Genomic DNA, 19,541 nt, shown 5'->3' with positions numbered 1-19,541 from the left:
TTTATCAACACCGTGATAAGCTTATCAATACCGACAACAGATCAATCTAATCGTAAACACCATCCTCATGTGGATCCTTGAAGGGAACGTTAATCGAGCAACAGCATCGAATCAAAAGTATTCTACATAAGATTAGATTGCCAGTTTGCCGAACGAATTGAATTGAAAATTCTACAGCCCGGAATTCCGCGTTGCCAGATACACTGTTAAGGGTTTATCGATGTCGTGATTTCATGAGAAGAAGATTTAGAATCATTTAGTTTAAAATAGAATTGAATACAATGAGATGATCAGTTCATTGCAAGCTGTTAGCAAAAGTGTCTTTATTATTGGCGAATAAAAGATTTGATATTCATATATATTTGGTTTGATTTTAAAAATTGTAAATTTGAATTGTTCGGAAGTTTTTTGAATTTTAACATATTGCATTTTTGCAGATAATAATATAATAAATTTGGATTAATTCTTGATACATATTACTCCGTGATAATTCTTTGTTCGTTTTAAAAACTGTGTTTAATTTAATTGAAAAAAGAATAAATTGTGTTTAGTTTATAATTAAATTATATAATTAAAATCCACATAATGGAATTAGCTTATTTGTTTGTATCATTTTTAAATGATGTTGAAATACCGTGATTGTTGAAGTAAATAAAAATAATAGTTCCAATAAACATCAAAATATTTTTCTAGACTTTAAAGAAAGAAAACTTTCTGATAATATATTGTCATTTAAAGTTTGATATTTTGTCAGATTGAAATTAATTGTTCCAAATATATTAAAAATTTTTATATATTTAATAAATTTTATAATTTTTATAAAAATCTAGCACACGACAATTTTGTTCATGGAAAAAACATGTCGAATTTCGCGTAGATTTTCGAATCTCGTAAATAAAAAAAGTTTAGTAGAATTCTGAAACTTAGAACTTTATATAAGTGGTAAAATAATAGTTCTAACAATACGGTATATTTTAAATTACGACCAAACTTCTTCATTATGTGTTAAATAACGCACGTTGCATTTACAAGATAAAGAGTTAGCGGAAAAAAATATTGAGGAAGTTGCGAGTTCATAAAGATTCATTCTTTATGGGCGTTCCTTGATTTATTTATCTTTTCTCATTAACATCACAGAACAATTAAAAATGAGAAAAATTCACACGTTTTGAAGCGTGATCATTTATATTTTTTTTATATTTTAAAAAATTAATTAATACAAGTTTGTAGAATATTTATCTCGAATATACTTATATTTGCTTCTTTTTTTTTTTTTGGATCTGATTGTTTTCATATTCCTACATTTATTAAAGTATTCATGGATTCGTGATTTTTCACATTCTAAAAAATAAATTTGTATGTAATGAAATAAAAATTAAATGCTGATGAGTATACAATTTTTTTGTATGTGTGTCTTTCTTCTGAGGAATTGATCAATTATTCGAAGTGAGCAGATGTATATACGTTTTATTGAGAAACTCGTTTTAATAGATCGCGTTTTGTATGAATTTTTAGACAATTTGTGATATCATTCTGCTAATACTTTGTCTTTCATCATTATTAATTCATATTTTATAGATTTCCAATTTTAAATATTTTATATATAATGTTTTATATAAGAGATGTCATTTTTAATAATCCTCGTTAACGATTGTTATTTTATTATATTTTATTTATATGGTAAATTATGTTTACAAAAGATTTGATGTTACGATCAATTTATTTGTGACTCAGTTAACGACCGTCAAAACAATCTGTGTTGCAGTTATCTAACACAAAAGAGATTTATAAAATTATGATATATTTTCAAAGCAAGGCCATATCGAAGTACATATAAACTCATTCTACGTTCTAATAAATAGAATTCTTTTAGTATTCGCTTGCATTCAATGTAATATATTTTGAGCTATATCCAGAAGAATCTTGAGAGATTGATAAACGACCAATTTGTAATACATATAGTAATTTATATGTATTTAAATTTCTTTATGAAATTGTTCAACTTGACGTGAAACAAAGATAATAAACTTTAACACTTGACTGTGCGCATAATATGTGTTTTCCATTTCTTCTGTTCACGTGCCGACTTCTCGAATCGTGAATGATTCGTATTCTTAAATTTTTTAATTAAAATCGTATTAAAAAACAAAAAATCCATCGTCGTATCAAGCATGATTTTATGATTTGAACTCTGAACTATATGATAAAAGAGCTTAACTCAATTATGATTGGTCGTTGGAGGTATATTAAGTAAAATATATACAAATAAAAATATATATCTATAGACAGAAATTGTTAAACATTTAATAGAAGAAGAATAGTGAAAAAAATCAAATAGTGAATGAAGAGTAAAAGAGTTAAAGTTGGTGTGGTTGATATGATTTAATCATTTAATATGATTTTTGTCGAAAAAGAAGTTTATTACTCACAGTTGAGAATGTAAAAGTGAAATTGTTTAGTATTAAAGAAGCTGATTATTGATTTTAATGCTGTAATATAGAAGAAATATAATCTTTTGGTGCATAATCATTTTTGTGACTATAAAAAATGATGACGAATTATTTCGGAATAATTTTTGTTGCCATCGTTCTTATAATGTCGTGCATTTTATACAAAACGAGCAGAACTTTTCGTTATTATCTCAAATATACCATCATTACTCTACATATAGGAATATTTACAGCTTTTTTAATTCCAATTTTTACATTTCGACCAAGAAATGTGAAAAACTTACGGTTAGTAATCATCTATTATTTTTTTAGAAAATAGAACTTCTTACCTTGAATATCTTTCTATATTTGACTATCTGTCAATTTTCATTTTATTGTAGAACAAATTCATCAAACTGTAGATATATTAATTGCAATAAGATATTTAATAAAGGATCGATTCCAAAGATTAAAACAAAAATAAAAATTAGAAAAATTTTCATCGAGTTATTTATTTGTCGAGTAATAATTCAAAAAGTTTGTATTGTATGAAGTCGGATAAAAAGTATGATGGAATAATACTATCTCCATTATCTCATTTTATTTAATATAAATTTAAACTTGCTTATAATTTGATTATAACATAATAAATAAATTATGTTATATATGTGTATTCAATCGAAATTTTTATACGTGTTTAGAATCGATTCTTTTAAAATATTTTACCAATATATTAACACGTTGTATGTAATTATTGTATTAAATTTTGTATCTATTAATACAATTTATTTATAAATATATATCATAATATATAATATAATTTTAGATTACTAGCAATGGTAATAGCTCCTATTACTAAAATCATCGGAGTTAATTGGGAATTAAGAGGAAGAGACATGTTGGAACAAGACAGAACATGTATAATAGTAGCAAATCATCAAAGTCTTTTAGATTTTTTGGGAATGTATCAAATATGGCCAATAATGAATAAATGCACAGCTATAGCGAAACGAGAGATTTTCTATTTGTGGCCATGTGGTTTAGCTGCTTGGCTTGGTAGATTGATATTTATAGACAGGATGAACTCGGATTCAGCTCGAATTGTTCTTAATAACGCCACGGATTATATTAAAGAAAACAATGTAACTTAATAAATTTTATGTACAAGAATGTTACGTAAATGGATAGTTACATATTATATATTAATTGTTTTTAAAATATTTTCTGCATAGATCAAATTATGGATATATCCAGAAGGAACTAGACGCAGTACTGGTACGATACATACGTTTAAGAAAGGTGCTTTTCACGTTGCTATACGTGCTCAATTACCAATAATACCTATTGTCTTCTCTTCCTATTATTTCTTGTCCAAGAGGGAAAAGAAGTTCGAGTCTGGTAAGTTACCTTTTTCTTGTATAAAATGTTAAATGTTTTATTTAATCTTTTATTTCGTTCAAAAATTAATTGACGATCTATTGTTTCAAGGTCGAGTTATTATAAAAGCATTGCCAGAAATATCAACGAAAGGGTTAACGGTTGACGATGTTGATAGTTTGTTGGAAAAAACACGAAACATTATGATCGATGCTTTTAATGAAATTAATAGAGAAATGCAATCTTCAAATAATTCTAGTAGTTCTTAAATCAAAGTATCACAAAAATATCATGTTAATATAAGTTAAAATAAGTTAGATATTGTTATGTGTAATTGTAATTATAGCGGATAATGAATGTCAGTATTGTAAAAATGCTGCGATGCATAATGATTATTTTATTCAATATTTTTAAATTTAATGATAAAATAAAAAGATCAACAATCAAATGAGAACTCGATCTCTTTAAGAGGATATCTATAGTATACTTGAATCATGTGAATAGATCTCCTTTCTTGAAGTCATAAGAATTAAAAATCTGTCGATTATCTTTTTCTTTTTACCGATTTTAATACTTATAACATATTTTAATACCCTGCATTCTTAGAGTTTATATATTTTCTGAGAAAATGTGACAAAAAGTGAAGATATTGTTGTATATTAAACGCGTTATACTAAATATTTCTATTAAAAATGAAATATTTCCTTGATCTGGGTAAGTATTTATTTTAAAGAGAAAAATGGCTAAGTAGATATTGAAAAAGAATAATGAAAAAGAAATGATGATTATGCAAGAAATAGTAAAAATTATGTAAGAAATAATAAAATTGGGTAATGGTCTGTTTAATATAATAGATTTTTAAAATTTATAAGATTTGTATATGATAAATTAATTTAAGTTTATGATAAAATGTAAGAAAGATAACGACAAAGAAATAAATAATTAATTAAGAAACGAGAAATAGAAAATCAAAACCAAAATATAAAAAATAATAAATAAGATTAATTAATTTTAATGAAAAAAAATATAACATATATCTAAAAAGATATATAAAAGAACATATAAAAGATTTTGTGAAATAATATTCATAAATAGAGGTAACTCAGAAAAAGCTTGAAATATTTTTTATGAATCGTATAAAAGAAGAAAAAGATAATTTAACAAATAATATAAATATAAAAATATATAGGTAAGTGAATATTTACATACATATTATATATATTAATTTTCAAAGTATTATATATTAAATTACAGATATTTTCCAAAGAAATATCTTTCACGTGCACAATTACCAATATTGCCAATACCAATATTGTCTTCTCTTTATTTTATTATTATCTAACGATAAGGGGAAAAAAATATTTGATTCTGGTAAGTTTTTTTTTGCTATATTAAATTTAATAATAAATATTAATAATAAATATTAAATCTATTAAAGGTTTGACAGGAATTAATATTGATAAATTATTAGGAAAATGTTTCATTTTGATTGTAATTAGAGAAGATGACAAAATATGCATGCATGCCATTTTTAATTTCTCAATGATGCAATGCATGTATAATTTCATATTTATTATTAACAAATTTATTGTATTTTTATTTTAACAAATATTACCGTGATATTACGAGCCTAGAGTATGTGAAATTCATAGGAAATAAATCACAACATTACAAGATTTTTTGTACAATAAGCAAAAACTATTTTGTAGAGAGGACAATATGACAATATGTTCTGTCTGTATGTTTATAAACTGTTCAATGGTTTCAAGGTTTATAAATTTTCTCTTCATTTTGTGATTTATCAAAGAGTGAGAATATAAAAGTACTACGTTATACAGATTTGAATTTCTTGAATTCGGAAAGAAATTGATTGAAAATTAAAATAGATTCTCGAATTAAAAGAATAATGTTTATAAGTGTTAAAAATAATTTAAAAAAGCCTTAGCATAAACACAACAATGTTTTAAAAGAATTGTTGAAAATGATGAACACCATTGCTGTCTGATCGAAATAAATGAGGTATTTTGTGTCTAGTGTACTAATTAACAAATAATGAAGATAAATAATGAAGAAAACTGGCATTAATGTAAGTGTTGATTGTGTATTAAGATAATGAAAGACTAACGGATTGAAATTAAAAAGAAATCTGTGTTAACAGCGAAATATAAAAAAAAAAACGCTTCACTTTGTGAAATTGATAGAAATGACAGCGAAAATTTGTATTTTCGAACGAAAAGAAATTCAATTTTAATAGACGATGTCATGATTTTTATTTTGAAGAGACAAATATTCAATGGAAAAATGGATAATATTAAATATTTGAACTTATGATAAGAAAAAAAATAATTATCTAGAATATATTTCTAAATTTGAATATATTTTTCAACAAAACAATGCAGCTACATATATTAAAAAATAGCTCCAATTTTATTTTAATAGAAAAAAAATTTATTTTATCGTGATTTGGATATTTCTTGGATATTAATATAATTGAAAATTGTTTTGGAAACAATTTTCTCAAGCGATGTATAAAAATATGCAAAAACAAATAATGTGAACACAGAACAATAAAATAACTTATACGAATAGTTGCAATATAGATTTGATAAATTATCAATATCTAAAGAAGTGGATTGCAATCTAAAATTATGTTGTTATGTAAGATATGATATTATGCATATTCATTATTTACTTATTTTAAATTTAAGTAATTTCAGAATTACAAATTCATGAATAATAATAGATTTTCTTTCAAGTTTATTCAATACAAAAAATTTTTACAATATTTTGTATAAATTTATTTGCATTTATTTGCTAGTTATATAACTCTTTCTACATGTAATATGTAAGAAATAAAAAATGAAAAATAATGAAAAAAAGTTTTTTAATATTCATTTTATTCAATGAAAACTATTATGTTATTATAATTACATTATATTTACATTATTAATTTAAGATTAATAATTTATATATAAATGAATTGAAAATAAATTAATTTTTTAAATCATACGTCATGAAATGATGAAAAAGTTTATTAAGAAAAAATTTTAAAATAATAATAATTTTATTTATTTAAAAAAAATTTTAATATATAAATTATAATTTATAAATATAGAAAAATATATTGAAAAATACAACTTGTAATAGTAAATGAGAACAAATCAATGGGAATAAATTATTTGTCTTATATATTTTTTAATTATTTAATATAAATATAAATATTTTAATAAGAATTGTTCATATATGAGATTATATGAGTAATGCGAAACTTAATATTTTTGATTGAATTTAATATATAATTGTGATCTTACTATTATTATCTACTATTATTTTTATTAAATTTTTTTTATTAATATTTATTAATAATATTTTTATTAAATAATTATTACTTTTGTATCTTTTCATGTTAATAAAATAATTTATAATTTTTGATTAACAATTTCTAAATAAATGTATTCTAATTTAAATTTCAATTAATTTAATTTAATTTTCATATGCATATATATTAATAAATTTATATAATTTATATACATTCAATAAAAAAATATATAAAAAAGAGATACATATATCTATAATAAATAAATCTAGGAATATGGAATATTAGTCATTTAGTTATTGAGACTACTAGAGCTCACATCAGAAAAGAAGTTTGTCAAATTGAATTTATATTTCTTAAAATTATACCAGTGTACTAATATCTATATTTTTTTAACATTACAAACTACAATATTGACTTTAATAGTGTGATACAACGTATTAGTGTATTTAATTTCAAAATAAAGAATAATATCTGTTTATTTCGGGATGTATCTTTTATTGATATGTATTTCTCTTGTCTTATATAAAATGAGCAAAACTTTTCGCTTCTATACAAAGTTCGGTATTTACTTTTTATACACAAGCATAATGTCAATTTTTTTAATAGCAATTTTTATATTTCTACCAAGAAGCGAAAAAAATTTATTGTAAGTAACTTTTTGAAGTGCATTTAATATTTAAATTCATAATTATTCATAATTATTTATAACGTGAAAAAGAAATTACAATGGAAATTATGGAAATTAAAATAACAAAGTGCATTCTAGAATTGGAATAATTTTCAATAAATCGAAGCATATTTTTAAATATCTTTCTTAAAACATATATCGTCGAAACAAAATATGAACATTTTTTTCTATTTCATTTTCATAAGAAATGATTCATAAAAAGAATTCATAAAAATTATCATCATCATTCATAAGAAATATTTTTTTTCTAAAGTAAATGATAAAGTAAATGAAATCAAAAAAAAAAAAAACAATTCTTGAAATATCTATATCTTCTATATTTATTGTTATAGATAATTAATATAGATAATTAAGAATTGAAGAATTCTATGAAAGTTAATTATTGTATATATGCTAAATTTTTTTACAAAAGAAGAAATAATAATAAATTTTTAATTTTATTGTCGCTATTATAATAATTTATCTATATTATTCATTGATATTATATTCATTAAATAATATAAATATTTTGAAATATATTTTCAGAATATTGTCAGTAGTACTTGCTCCTGTTACCAAAGCCATGGGAGTAAGTTGGGAAATAAGAGGAAGGGAACATTTAGAACAAGAGAGATCATGCATAGTAGTAATGAATCATCAAAGTATTTTTGATTGCGTTGGATTGTATCAATTATGGCCATTTTTGAAAAAAAGCACAATTATATCAAGACGAATAATTTTTTATATTTGGCCAAGTGGTTTATTGTGTTGGTTCGGCAAAGTGATATTTATAAACAGGATGAACTCGAATTTAGCCCGAAAAGTTCTTAACGATGCCACAAATTATATTAAAGAAAAAAAGGTAATTTAATAATCGTAACATGCAGGCAAATCAATCATTTTCATAAATATCGTATATTAATATTGTCTTTAAATGTCTTTTGTATAGATGAAATTAATAATATTTCCCGAAGGAACTAGACGCAATAATGGTGAAATTAACGCATTCAAGAAAGGTGCGTTTCATATTGCTATACGTGGTCAGTTACCTATAATACCAGTTGTTTTCTCTTCATATTATTATTTTCTATCAAATGAAGAAAAGAGATTTGATTCTGGTAAGTCTTTCTTTTATATAAACATTAAATTTTATTTAATGCGTAAAAATTAATATTAAAATACAAATTAATAATTGATTATTTCTAGGTCGAGTTATTGTAGAAGCATTACCAGCAATATCTACGGAAGGATTAACGCTTGACGATATTAATGAATTGTTGGAAAAAACACGAAACACTATGATCGATACTTTTGATAAAATTAATAAAGAAATACAATCTTGAAGCTTTTTTAATACTTTTGAATGATAGCAATCATATTATTATAAATAGATATTCAATCATATTATTGTAAAAAAAATTTTATTATTCTCTATTGTAATTAAAGTAATTCAATTTGAATATCTAAAATATCTGATTATTTGAATATCAGAAATATATATTTTTTGGAATTAGATGAAGAGAATGACATTTTTATATATCAATTTTTGTATTTGTACTTGTTTTAAAAGTAATTTTTATAAGCAATGATTTTCAATAAACAATGATAGAAGAAATAATGATAATACATATGGGTAATTGTAAAATTTGAAATATATAAAATAATATTTTACAGAAAAAAATATTTTTATCATGCAGTCATCAAAACATAATTGAGAGTTTCTGAAATATAATAAAATAGTTAAGTAGAATTTAAAAAACGGCATGATCCATAACCTGAACAATCTTTACATTATGATTGAAATAAATTATAGAAGAACTTAATACAATAATATGAATATATATGATATTACGAATTTTTTTATAAAAAATATCAACATTTTATAATCATGTTATAAATATTGTTTTTTTTCTTGAGAAAATATGAATGTATAAAAATAAAGAATGTATAATGTATACATACGTGCAATTGAAAAACTTATAAACAATGTAATATAAAAAATAAGAAATTCTAAATCGTAAGAGATTGTTAATATTGTGCAGAAAAATATGATAATGATTTCGATTTTATGATGTAAAAAAAATTATGTTAAATTATAAATAAAAAAGTTTGTGTTAAATGAAGGAAGAATATAAGACAGAGCAATATCACAATAAGTTATTTTATTCTATTTATGTATTTCGTTTTTTTCGTAATTTAGCCTTTGGAAATTTTTCAAATTGTATATAAATCGTTTAAATTTTAAAAATTTTAGAAAAAATTTTTGCATTATCTATTTAATTATAATTTTAATTAAAATTATTATAAGCGATGAGTATGGAAAAATATAATAGGAAATATTATAGGAAAAAGAAAGCAAATGTGTGAGAAAGATAAGAAAATATGGGTGTGTGCAAAATAAAAAAAAAAATGAAAATATGTCTTTGATAATATTAAATAATTTCTACACACGTTATAAAAAAATGTTTAAAAGAAATTATGTTTACTATATATTTTATATATATTCTGAATTTATTAATAATATATATGTATATGTTTGATGATAAAAAAAATAAATTCGCTTTTAAGATTTTAAGATAAATGTTTTGCGATTTCTCAATCCTTTTACCAAAAAATATTATTGTTTTTTTCTTCCTGTTCAAATCCTTTTTTGATAGTAATAATGACTTTATCAAATGTAAATTATCTCGTGTATTCATCAAACAATTATATCATATAAGTAAACGAATTCGAATCATCGATTATCGATTTTCCAAATATTTATTCAAGCAATTTATCGAGATTTTATTGAGCTCTAGAAAAATTGATGATAAATATCTATCATAAATAAATTTCAATATCCAAACGATATGATATTTAATGAGAAATAGTTGGAATAATTTACACAAATAAATTTTAAGAAATAACGATAGTGAATATGTTGCTAATATTATACGAGCGAAGCGATTATCAAGCGATTATTAAAAAAATTAATTATTATTTAAAAATACAAAAGAAAGGTATAAATAATCGCTACAAAATTAGAACAAGAATTGCCCAGTGATTTTTCCTTCTTTAATTTTTAAAGAATCGAATGTTAATAATCTGCAAGCGAAATGGATTGTTGATCAATGATCGATATTGTACGATTCTTATAATATTTTATCAAGAAAGATATTAATATTTTTGCATATTTGTTGCAATCATTAAAATTCCATTGAGAACTTATAAAATACCGTTGAATAGAATGTAAACCAAGATGAATCAACAAATTTGATATAATTTTTATATTATAATTTAAAATATAGAAATATTAAAAAGAGCATTATATAAAATTATTATTTTGTACAGAAAATAATAAAAATTTGAAATTGAAATATAATTGGAAGCTCACTTATTGGATCATTTTAATTATCAATTATTAATTTTTAAATTAATTATTCGAAAATCTATAAGTTTTTAATTATACGAATCTAGAGACATTTCTAACTTGCTTCATCTAACTTAATATGCATAATAAGCATATAATATGAGAGAGCTTATATAATAATATCAACTCAAAAACATATTTTATATTTTAAAAATATATTATATATGATCAATAATAAAAAAAATGCATACATATTGCAAGAAGAGAATTTTTCTGTTTTTCTATGTTTGCCCATTTGGTTTATTTACTTGGCTTACCGGATTAATATTTATAGATATATGAACTCAGAAAAAACTCAGAAAAAACTCGATTGGTGAGGAATAATATTATGAAGAACATCAAAAAAAAAAAAAGGTAATTAATCATTTAACATAATATATAAGGTGTTAATATATTCGTTCATTTTCAAAAGTCAATCATCTAGAGATCAAACATAAAAATCGATATACAAAAATGGGTGAGGCCTATTTATTAAGTTGTAACTTTTTGTCAGATGAAAAAAAAAACAGTATGATAGAGCTGGATTTATCTCGTTTTTATATAATATAAACTTCAATTATTTATTTATAATTTAATAAGGAAACCATAACCGTGTATATGCGTATATAAATTATTTTAATCTTTTGAATTGATCTCTAAAAATCTTACGAATATACTAACATTCATTAAAAATTAAAAATTTTCATTGTTTCATTATATTAATTTTTTTTGCATGTTTTTTTATACTTGCATGTTTTTATTATATTTTATTTAAATTATGAATGTATCCAAAAGAGAATGTATCAACAGATGAAATACTGGTGAAATTCATCATTAAAAAACTGCGTTGTTTCACATAGTTATATCTATATTGATAGTCAATACTTATAACATCAATTGTTTTTTTTTTATTTTTTATTTTCCAAAAAGAAAGATTCGATTCTGGTAAGTCTTATTCGTTTTATTAATGCAATAGCTTAAATTTCAGTCAAAATATCTCTCTTGAATTACAATGATTCAATCTTATCCAACGATTCAATATCTCGAGCTCAGTATAATTTAAATCTATTGACAATTACATACAATGAATAGACGTAGCAAAAACAAGTTAAATAAATATAATAGCCTAAGCAACAGTTGTCGTGATAGTATGTTTGCAAAGAGATTCGCATTACAATTGAATATTGAATTTAAATTTTTATAATTTTCATTTTATTTTTTATTAAAAAAAAAATTAGTATAGAGTAATTATTTTTTCAAAAATTTTAATATCAAATTCAAATTTATATTACTGTATATATTTCTCATTTGCTCTTAGTATTTTTATTAATTTTTCTTGACGAGAAATTCGAATTTTACATAAATTTAGCATATTGTTGAAATAAAGTCGCAAAAATTACAACCTCATACATTGGAATTTAAACAAAAATTATTAAGATTTGAGGATAAATACTGATAATAAATATTGATTATAAATTAATGATCTCGAGTCGAGTTATTATTAAAACATTACCATCAATATTAGAAAGTTTGGCGTTTGATGATAATCGTTGATGAAGTATTGGAAAAGACGCAAAAAGCATAGTGGAAACTTGTGAATAATAATCGTGAAATCTAAATTTCAAGAATATTCATTATTTCATAAAATATTTACGAAGTCTTCGATTCTACATTTATATCTTTTTTTCTTCTGAACTCCTTACAGTATTCAAATAAAAATATTTTTCCATTTCTTATCGTTTCAAGGAACTTGAATACAATTGTAAAAAAATTCATTGATCGTGACGAATGCATGATAATGTTACACGCATCTACTTACACGTGGAAAGTGAAAGACGAAGCATGGGGATGAATCAATTTCTTTCGTGGAAGAAATAAGATTCATCGAAAGGAAAGCTATCAGAAGATTCATTGCGATCTCGAATTGTGTGAATGTCAAAGAAATTCCTGAGTATTTTATTCTTTACACAATTAAATTCGTTTCTACAATTGAATTCTTTCTTTTTTTTTCACGTTTCACGAATTGTTCAAAATGTCGCTTAAATTTTTTTTTCTTTATAGAAAGAAATTTCGAATCGTTCATCCTATTATTAACTTGTTATTTCAAGCTGTGAGATTGGTATGAATGATGAGTACGGCAGTTGGTATGGGAGAATATAAAAGAGAATGATTGTAGGAAGGGGAGCAGATGTGTGTATGAGAGTGATAAGCAAACAAGCATGTATGAATAAGTAAAAGCGATAGCAAAACGTGAAATCTCGAATGTGCAAAGTATGATCAAAGTTAGGAGCAAAGTTAAAAATTGAACGAAAATGTCAAATTCGTAATAATACAGTGCATATTTGTTTTTAATATTTTTGCTTGTTGAATGTTATTTTTTCAAATTGTGCAAAATTCATTCCTTTGATCCGTTGGAAGTTACAATATATATAAAATTATAATTACAATAGTTTTAATTATTTAAGAAGCACTTAATGAAATTTTTCAATATTGATTTTAGCATAGTTTTAAATATTTTGATAAATTTTATAATGAAATAATTGATGAATATACGGATCTACTAGATTTTGTTGAAATTTAGATACTCTACAATAAGATATTTTTATTGACACAAGTTATGAAACGAATTATTTCTTTGCCATTTCTTTTTATATTTGCTTATTTTATTTAATATATTTAATATATTAAAATAATATATTTAATATATTTAATTTATAATAATGTTAAAATATTATATTAAATATATTTTTAATATATTTCAGATTTAAAAAAATTTTTTTCTTAATCTCACTTTTTTTTATTATGTTTCTCTACTTTCTTCAAGTTCATTCTTATATCTGAAAGATTGAAATTCATAATACCTCATAATTATCATTTTCTATTGTTCAAACCATGAAAAAATATATTATTATGCATTTGATATTCTAAAACTTATTACATTTACACGATTATTATACAATAATAATAATAATAAGTTTCATTTAAATTAAGATTTTTATTTTTAAGATAAAATTTTCATTTTCTTGTTATCAATTTTCTTTTAAATTTTACAATACTACATTGTAAACAGTAAAAATGAATACTTAAAAAAATTTTATACCTTCGACTTTGATAATGATTATTTTCTTTTTTGAAAATTGTAAAATGAGTCAGAATAAATTTCACTAAGATAAGCAATATCCATTAATATTTTAATTATTCATGTTATTTTAATTATAACTATCCATATCAGTGTTGCAAATAAAAAAAATATATCGATAAAATTAGATGTATATTAAAAAAAAAAAAAAAACAGTTTCACGTATTCAGGTAAATGAATAAGAACAAAGTTCAAAGTGAAAAAAAAAAAAACAAGTCATCAGCTATAATTAGATAATTAAAATAAGAATTCAGAGCAATATTAAATGCAATTAAAAAGAGATCATATATATAAAAATATAATACTTTGGTTATACTTTTCAGTGCTTCGATATTCGTCAGTGATATAAGGTGTAAACAATTATGTAATAAGTGTGATAGTGCAGTGTAAAGTGTAAAAGAAATATTGCATATTACATTTTTCATTATTGAAAATGATATTTTTGAAATTTGAAATATTTCTCGTCATTTTCATTCTTGTGTTAACATTATTATATAAAAAGAATAGAACTTTTCTTTATTATTTTAAATACATTTTCTACATTGGAATGTCAAATATAATTGTACTTTTGGTGCTGCCAATTTTTATAATTCGACCAAAAAACATACACAATTTATTGTTAGTAATCATATTAATTTTTAATATACATTATTTTTTATTTTTTATTTTTTATTATTTTTTTATTTTTATTATTTATTGCGACATTTACGTAACACAAAAATTGTAATTTCAAAGAAAATAAGTTTGAATCGTGAGATATCAAGTTGAAAGTTCACTTATAGTTCACAATATAGATTTTTATTAGGAAAAGTAGAAACATTAATTTCTTTTTTTTTTTGAGTTATGTTACTATGTTGCAATAAATAAACGACATAAAACAGAATAATGGTAGAAATTGGTTAATTTTTTATGATTGTTAATGAAAAATATTTATAAATTATTCTAGTTATTTATAAAAAGATAAAAAACTATTAGAAAAAGATATTATTTTATGAATACATTTAAAATTTAATTGAACTAGAAACGATTATGAAATATATAATGTTTATGTAAGAATATTCGGATTTTGCTATTCTAAATTAAATATAAAAATTATATAAAAATTCTATTTAGAAAAATTAATTTTTTAAATTTTTATAATCGTCTAATTGATCCTCTATGAAATTTGATTACAAAGTTTTAAAAAAATATATATATATGAATAAATAATAATTTCAAATTTTATTATTGGAAGAACAAAATTATTATGAGAATTATATACAAAATAATTCATAATCTATGAATGTAGTTAGAGATAATTTTAAAATAAAACAAAAATTAAAAATAATGAAATTAGATTTGGAGACTTTTTTTTTGAAAAAAAATTTTAAATTTATTAAATATAAATGAATTTGTTAATTCTTTTTAGATATGTAATTTTATTTAATAAGTAATTGATAAAATATTATCAAACTGAAATATGATGAATAATCATAGTCAAGAATTAATCAAATATGGATGATTCAAATAATCAACATTTAACGAGATATTCGATAAATAAAAAATTGTATTTTTAAATTCAATTTTAAATTCAATAAAACTTCAAAAATAAAATTTTATACAAAAAAAATTTATTTTATATTTTTTTTTCATTTATTTTTGTATGTAGAACTTTTATTCAAAATTAAAATTCGCAAATTAATATATAAATATTAATATTTAATATTAATTATTAATTATTAATTATTATAAAGTATTAAAGTATTAAGTAAAATACTGATATCTAATATTTGGAATGCTGATGTAATATTAGAGTAAATAATATCGATAGGATGTAATTTTATTTTTTATCTTCTTTATGACTAAATCCATTTATATGAAATGTTTTGTACATTATTATCTCCGTGGTATTCTATTCCATCTTGGCGAATATATGGACCTATGTTAATCCATCAAATTAATCTTAATTAATCCAACAATAGACAATTGTTCATTTCTTTTATGCACATGGCATTTTTATTACAGTATTTTTGTTTAATATCAATATATAAAAATATTAGATTAGATTAGAAAATTAATAAATAAAATTTGTGAAAAAGAACTTTGTATTTGTGTTATATAATATATTAATAAATTCAATTTAGCTAGAAATATTTCGAAATTTATCTACATTATTATATACATTTTAGACTTTTTAGGCTATAGAATAGACTCATTTTAAAAATTGGCCAATTTTTTTACCATTGTTTTTTTTATTTTACTATTTTTCTCTCTTTATTTTTCTATATTTTCTTTTTTTATTCTTTTTCTTTTTTGCATCATTTATACTTTTATACATTTAAATAATATATCCGAAATAAATGCAACAATGAATATACAGGAGATAAAAATTTTAAATAAATTTTAAGTAAAATTAATTTATATTATAAATGAATATATTATAAATATAATATACCAGATATATTTTTCATAATATAATAATATAATAATAATATTTTTAATATATATTAATTTATTTACATTAATTATATGAAATATTTTAGAATTGCATCATATACATGTTCTTGGATTACTAAAATCGTGGAAATACACTGGGAGTTAAGGGGAAAAGAACATTTAGAACAAGACAGAGGATGTATTATAGTATCAAATCATCAAAGTGCTTTTGATATTTTGGGAATGTATCAAATATGGCCAATAATGAAAAAGTGTACAGCTATAGCAAGACGAGAACTTTTCTATATTTGGCCGTTTGGTTTAGCTGCTTGGTTGGCCGGATTGATATTTATAGATAGAAGAAATGCAGAAAAAGCCAGATTGCTTATAAATGATACTACAGAGTACATCAAAGAGAAAAAGGTAATTGTTAATTTAATTTAATAAATGTAATATAATGTCAATATATTCGTCGGATATCTTAAAAGGATTAATTTTAGAATTTAAACCAAACTTAAAAATCGAATATATATAAAAATGTTAGCTGAGATTTATTTAATTAAATTATAGCTTTATAGCTTTTTAGATGAAGCGAAATAAATCTATCTCACTCTATTGCTGCTTTACTTCGGCAATAATTTAAATTTTAATTACAAACATCTTGATAATTAAATCATCGTATGTACGTAATCGTATTATATATGTGAATGTTGTTTTAATCTCTAGAATTAATCTCTAAAAATCTCACAAATAAAATTAACATTTAATAGAAATTCATAATTTTTATTGTATATATCAATTTATTTTTTGCATACTTTATATATAGATTAAATTATGGATATATCCAGAAGGTACCAGACGAAATACGGGTGAAATTCATCCATTTAAAAAAGGCGCTTTTTGTGCCGCTATACATGGTCAAGTACCTATATTACCGATTGTCTTTTCTTCTTATTATTTTTTATCTTCCAAAGAAAAGAAATTTGATTCTGGTGAGTCTTATTTATGCATGAATATCAAGATTTATTTTAATATTAATATAATACGAATATTAATTATCTTAAGGTCGAGTTATCATTAAAACATTACCAGCAATATCTACAGAAGGAATGACGATTGATGATGTTAATAAATTATTGGAAAAAACACGAAATGTCATGAGCGAGACTTTACGTGAACTTAATCTTGAAATACAATCTTCCTAAACTAAAATAATTGTTTTAATTAAGGTTGTAAATCGAGGACTAGTCTTCTTTATATTTATCACTATTTTAATAGTTTTACATATATTAATATTTATCGAATATTTTTCAAATAGTCATCGTGTTACAAAACAATTATGAGTTCTGATGTATAATGATCAGAATGTACTAAATAAAGAGTTTTAATTTTTTTTGTAACAGATTTTCACTAACATAATGGTATAAAATTTTATTATAATTATTATAATCATGATATTTAATTTTTATACTTATATTAACAAACATTTTTCTGTTATGACATATTGTATATGACAAAAAAAAAGGAAAAAAAATTGATAATTGGATTTGTAAAATGTCAAAAAAAAAATCCAAGAAAAGATGAATATGATTTGTTATAATTATTTTATATATTTAATATATATATATATATTTATAGATGATTATCAGTAGGATTAAAATTCGATATTCATACATAATTCATTCTGCATCTTGAACTTCGATGCGCGTAAATATCTTATTTTTTTAAATACATTATTTATTAATTCCTTTTTTATGTCTTTTTTTACTACAAAAATATTTCTCGGTTATACGTTTCATCTTTAAATTACATCTGAAAGTGAGTAATCGATGCTGATTTATGCAATTCTTAGCTGAAAATGAATCACGACGCGATCTCGTTAATATGCTCTAAATGTTAGTGATCATGATTTGGGTCAGTTCCTTGGAAAGAAAACGATTGTGTTTTCACGAAACATTTGCATGAAATCGTCTGACCAAGAGATGAAGAGTAATCATATGGTATGTTGATTGTTTATTGCTCGTAACGAAACTATGGTATTTTGTCTTCTTGTACGCTTCATTAGGAGGTTGATAAAAACATTCCATTTCTGACCAATGCTCTTCTTCTGAAGGCCGTTTTGGTATTCTTCTTCTTCTTCTTCTTCTTCTTCTTTTTTTTCTTCTTAAGAATTCTTCGTCTTCTTCTTCGTCGTTGGAAAAGATTCTTTATTGGATTTGGGTTGATATATTTGCTCATAATGATGCAATTTTGGAAAGACTGGTCTAAAGATATTTCTTTTGGTATTTTCATTAAAGTAAGAAAATTATTTTAAAAATTTCTTCGTAATTATTCATATTTTTGCTATTTGCATTATGTTTAAAATTGCATACTTAATAATTTACGTAAATAATTAAAATTTTAATTAATATAATAGAATTATAATTAATAAAATTTTTTATGGATATTCGATTCTCTATTTTTTTAATTTATTCAAAAATTTTATTTTAAAAATATTTATTTTAATTATTTATTTATAATTATTCTTTATACTTTATTATTTTATTTATATAATTTTTATTCGGAGAGCAGAAGAAATACATCTATGCCGCGATTCTCGTTTGCTGCAATGTTTCACATCGTAATTGTCAATGTTTATAACATTATATGTTATAAATACTGCAAAATTGCTTCAGCTAGATTGAGCATTATTAATGTAAATCTCAAGTTTTACATTTTCTTCATTATAATTGTAAGTCCAATTCGATTTTAAGAAAAAGTGATTCCTGTTTTTAATTTAAAAAAAATCTAAGTAATTTCATTTCTAA

The 19,541-nt window shown here is 22.0% G+C and overlaps 4 protein-coding genes across 17 annotated transcripts in view; 3 read left to right on the top strand and 1 right to left on the bottom strand.

Moving 5' to 3' along the window:
* LOC107995697 (uncharacterized) overlaps window positions 1-19,541 on the bottom strand; it is a 100,726-nt gene that overhangs the window by 62,967 nt on the left and 18,218 nt on the right. The gene's annotated exons all lie outside the window — the stretch shown is intronic.
* Window positions 166-4,254, top strand: LOC107995698 (1-acyl-sn-glycerol-3-phosphate acyltransferase alpha-like). 7 transcript variants are annotated; one of them, XM_062080862.1, is made up of 6 exons: window positions 166-307; window positions 831-942; window positions 1,874-2,735; window positions 3,256-3,571; window positions 3,662-3,827; window positions 3,918-4,254. In XM_062080862.1, exons 3-6 carry the CDS (start codon window positions 2,548-2,550, stop codon window positions 4,073-4,075), a joined length of 828 nt encoding a protein of 275 aa, XP_061936846.1. In that variant the 5' UTR covers window positions 166-307; window positions 831-942; window positions 1,874-2,547; the 3' UTR covers window positions 4,076-4,254. The 7 variants fall into 7 exon arrangements, with proteins under 7 accessions (XP_061936846.1, XP_061936845.1, XP_061936844.1 ...); XM_062080861.1 differs by having other exon boundaries at window positions 180-365; XM_062080860.1 differs by having other exon boundaries at window positions 238-382.
* On the top strand, window positions 7,377-9,944 carry LOC107995700 (1-acyl-sn-glycerol-3-phosphate acyltransferase alpha). Its single transcript, XM_017053348.3, has 4 exons — window positions 7,377-7,771; window positions 8,339-8,654; window positions 8,742-8,910; window positions 8,999-9,944. Exons 1-4 carry the CDS (start codon window positions 7,611-7,613, stop codon window positions 9,133-9,135), a joined length of 783 nt encoding a protein of 260 aa, XP_016908837.2. The 5' UTR covers window positions 7,377-7,610; the 3' UTR covers window positions 9,136-9,944.
* LOC107995699 (1-acyl-sn-glycerol-3-phosphate acyltransferase alpha) lies at window positions 13,350-18,134 on the top strand. 5 transcript variants are annotated; one of them, XM_062080865.1, is made up of 6 exons: window positions 13,366-13,451; window positions 14,413-14,489; window positions 14,643-14,937; window positions 16,842-17,157; window positions 17,561-17,726; window positions 17,800-18,134. In XM_062080865.1, the coding sequence occupies exons 3-6, from the start codon at window positions 14,753-14,755 to the stop codon at window positions 17,937-17,939; spliced, it is 807 nt and encodes a 268-aa protein (XP_061936849.1). In that variant the 5' UTR covers window positions 13,366-13,451; window positions 14,413-14,489; window positions 14,643-14,752; the 3' UTR covers window positions 17,940-18,134. The 5 variants fall into 5 exon arrangements, with proteins under 5 accessions (XP_016908831.1, XP_016908836.1, XP_061936848.1 ...); XM_017053342.3 differs by lacking the exon at window positions 14,413-14,489 and having other exon boundaries at window positions 13,350-13,451; XM_017053347.3 differs by lacking the exon at window positions 14,413-14,489 and having other exon boundaries at window positions 13,351-13,514.

Source organism: Apis cerana, linkage group LG10, assembly GCF_029169275.1.
Source record: "Apis cerana isolate GH-2021 linkage group LG10, AcerK_1.0, whole genome shotgun sequence".
NCBI classification, from domain to species: Eukaryota; Metazoa; Arthropoda; class Insecta; order Hymenoptera; family Apidae; genus Apis; species Apis cerana.
Note: the sequence above shows the minus strand (reverse complement) of the source record. Positions and strands in the feature narration are given on the sequence as shown.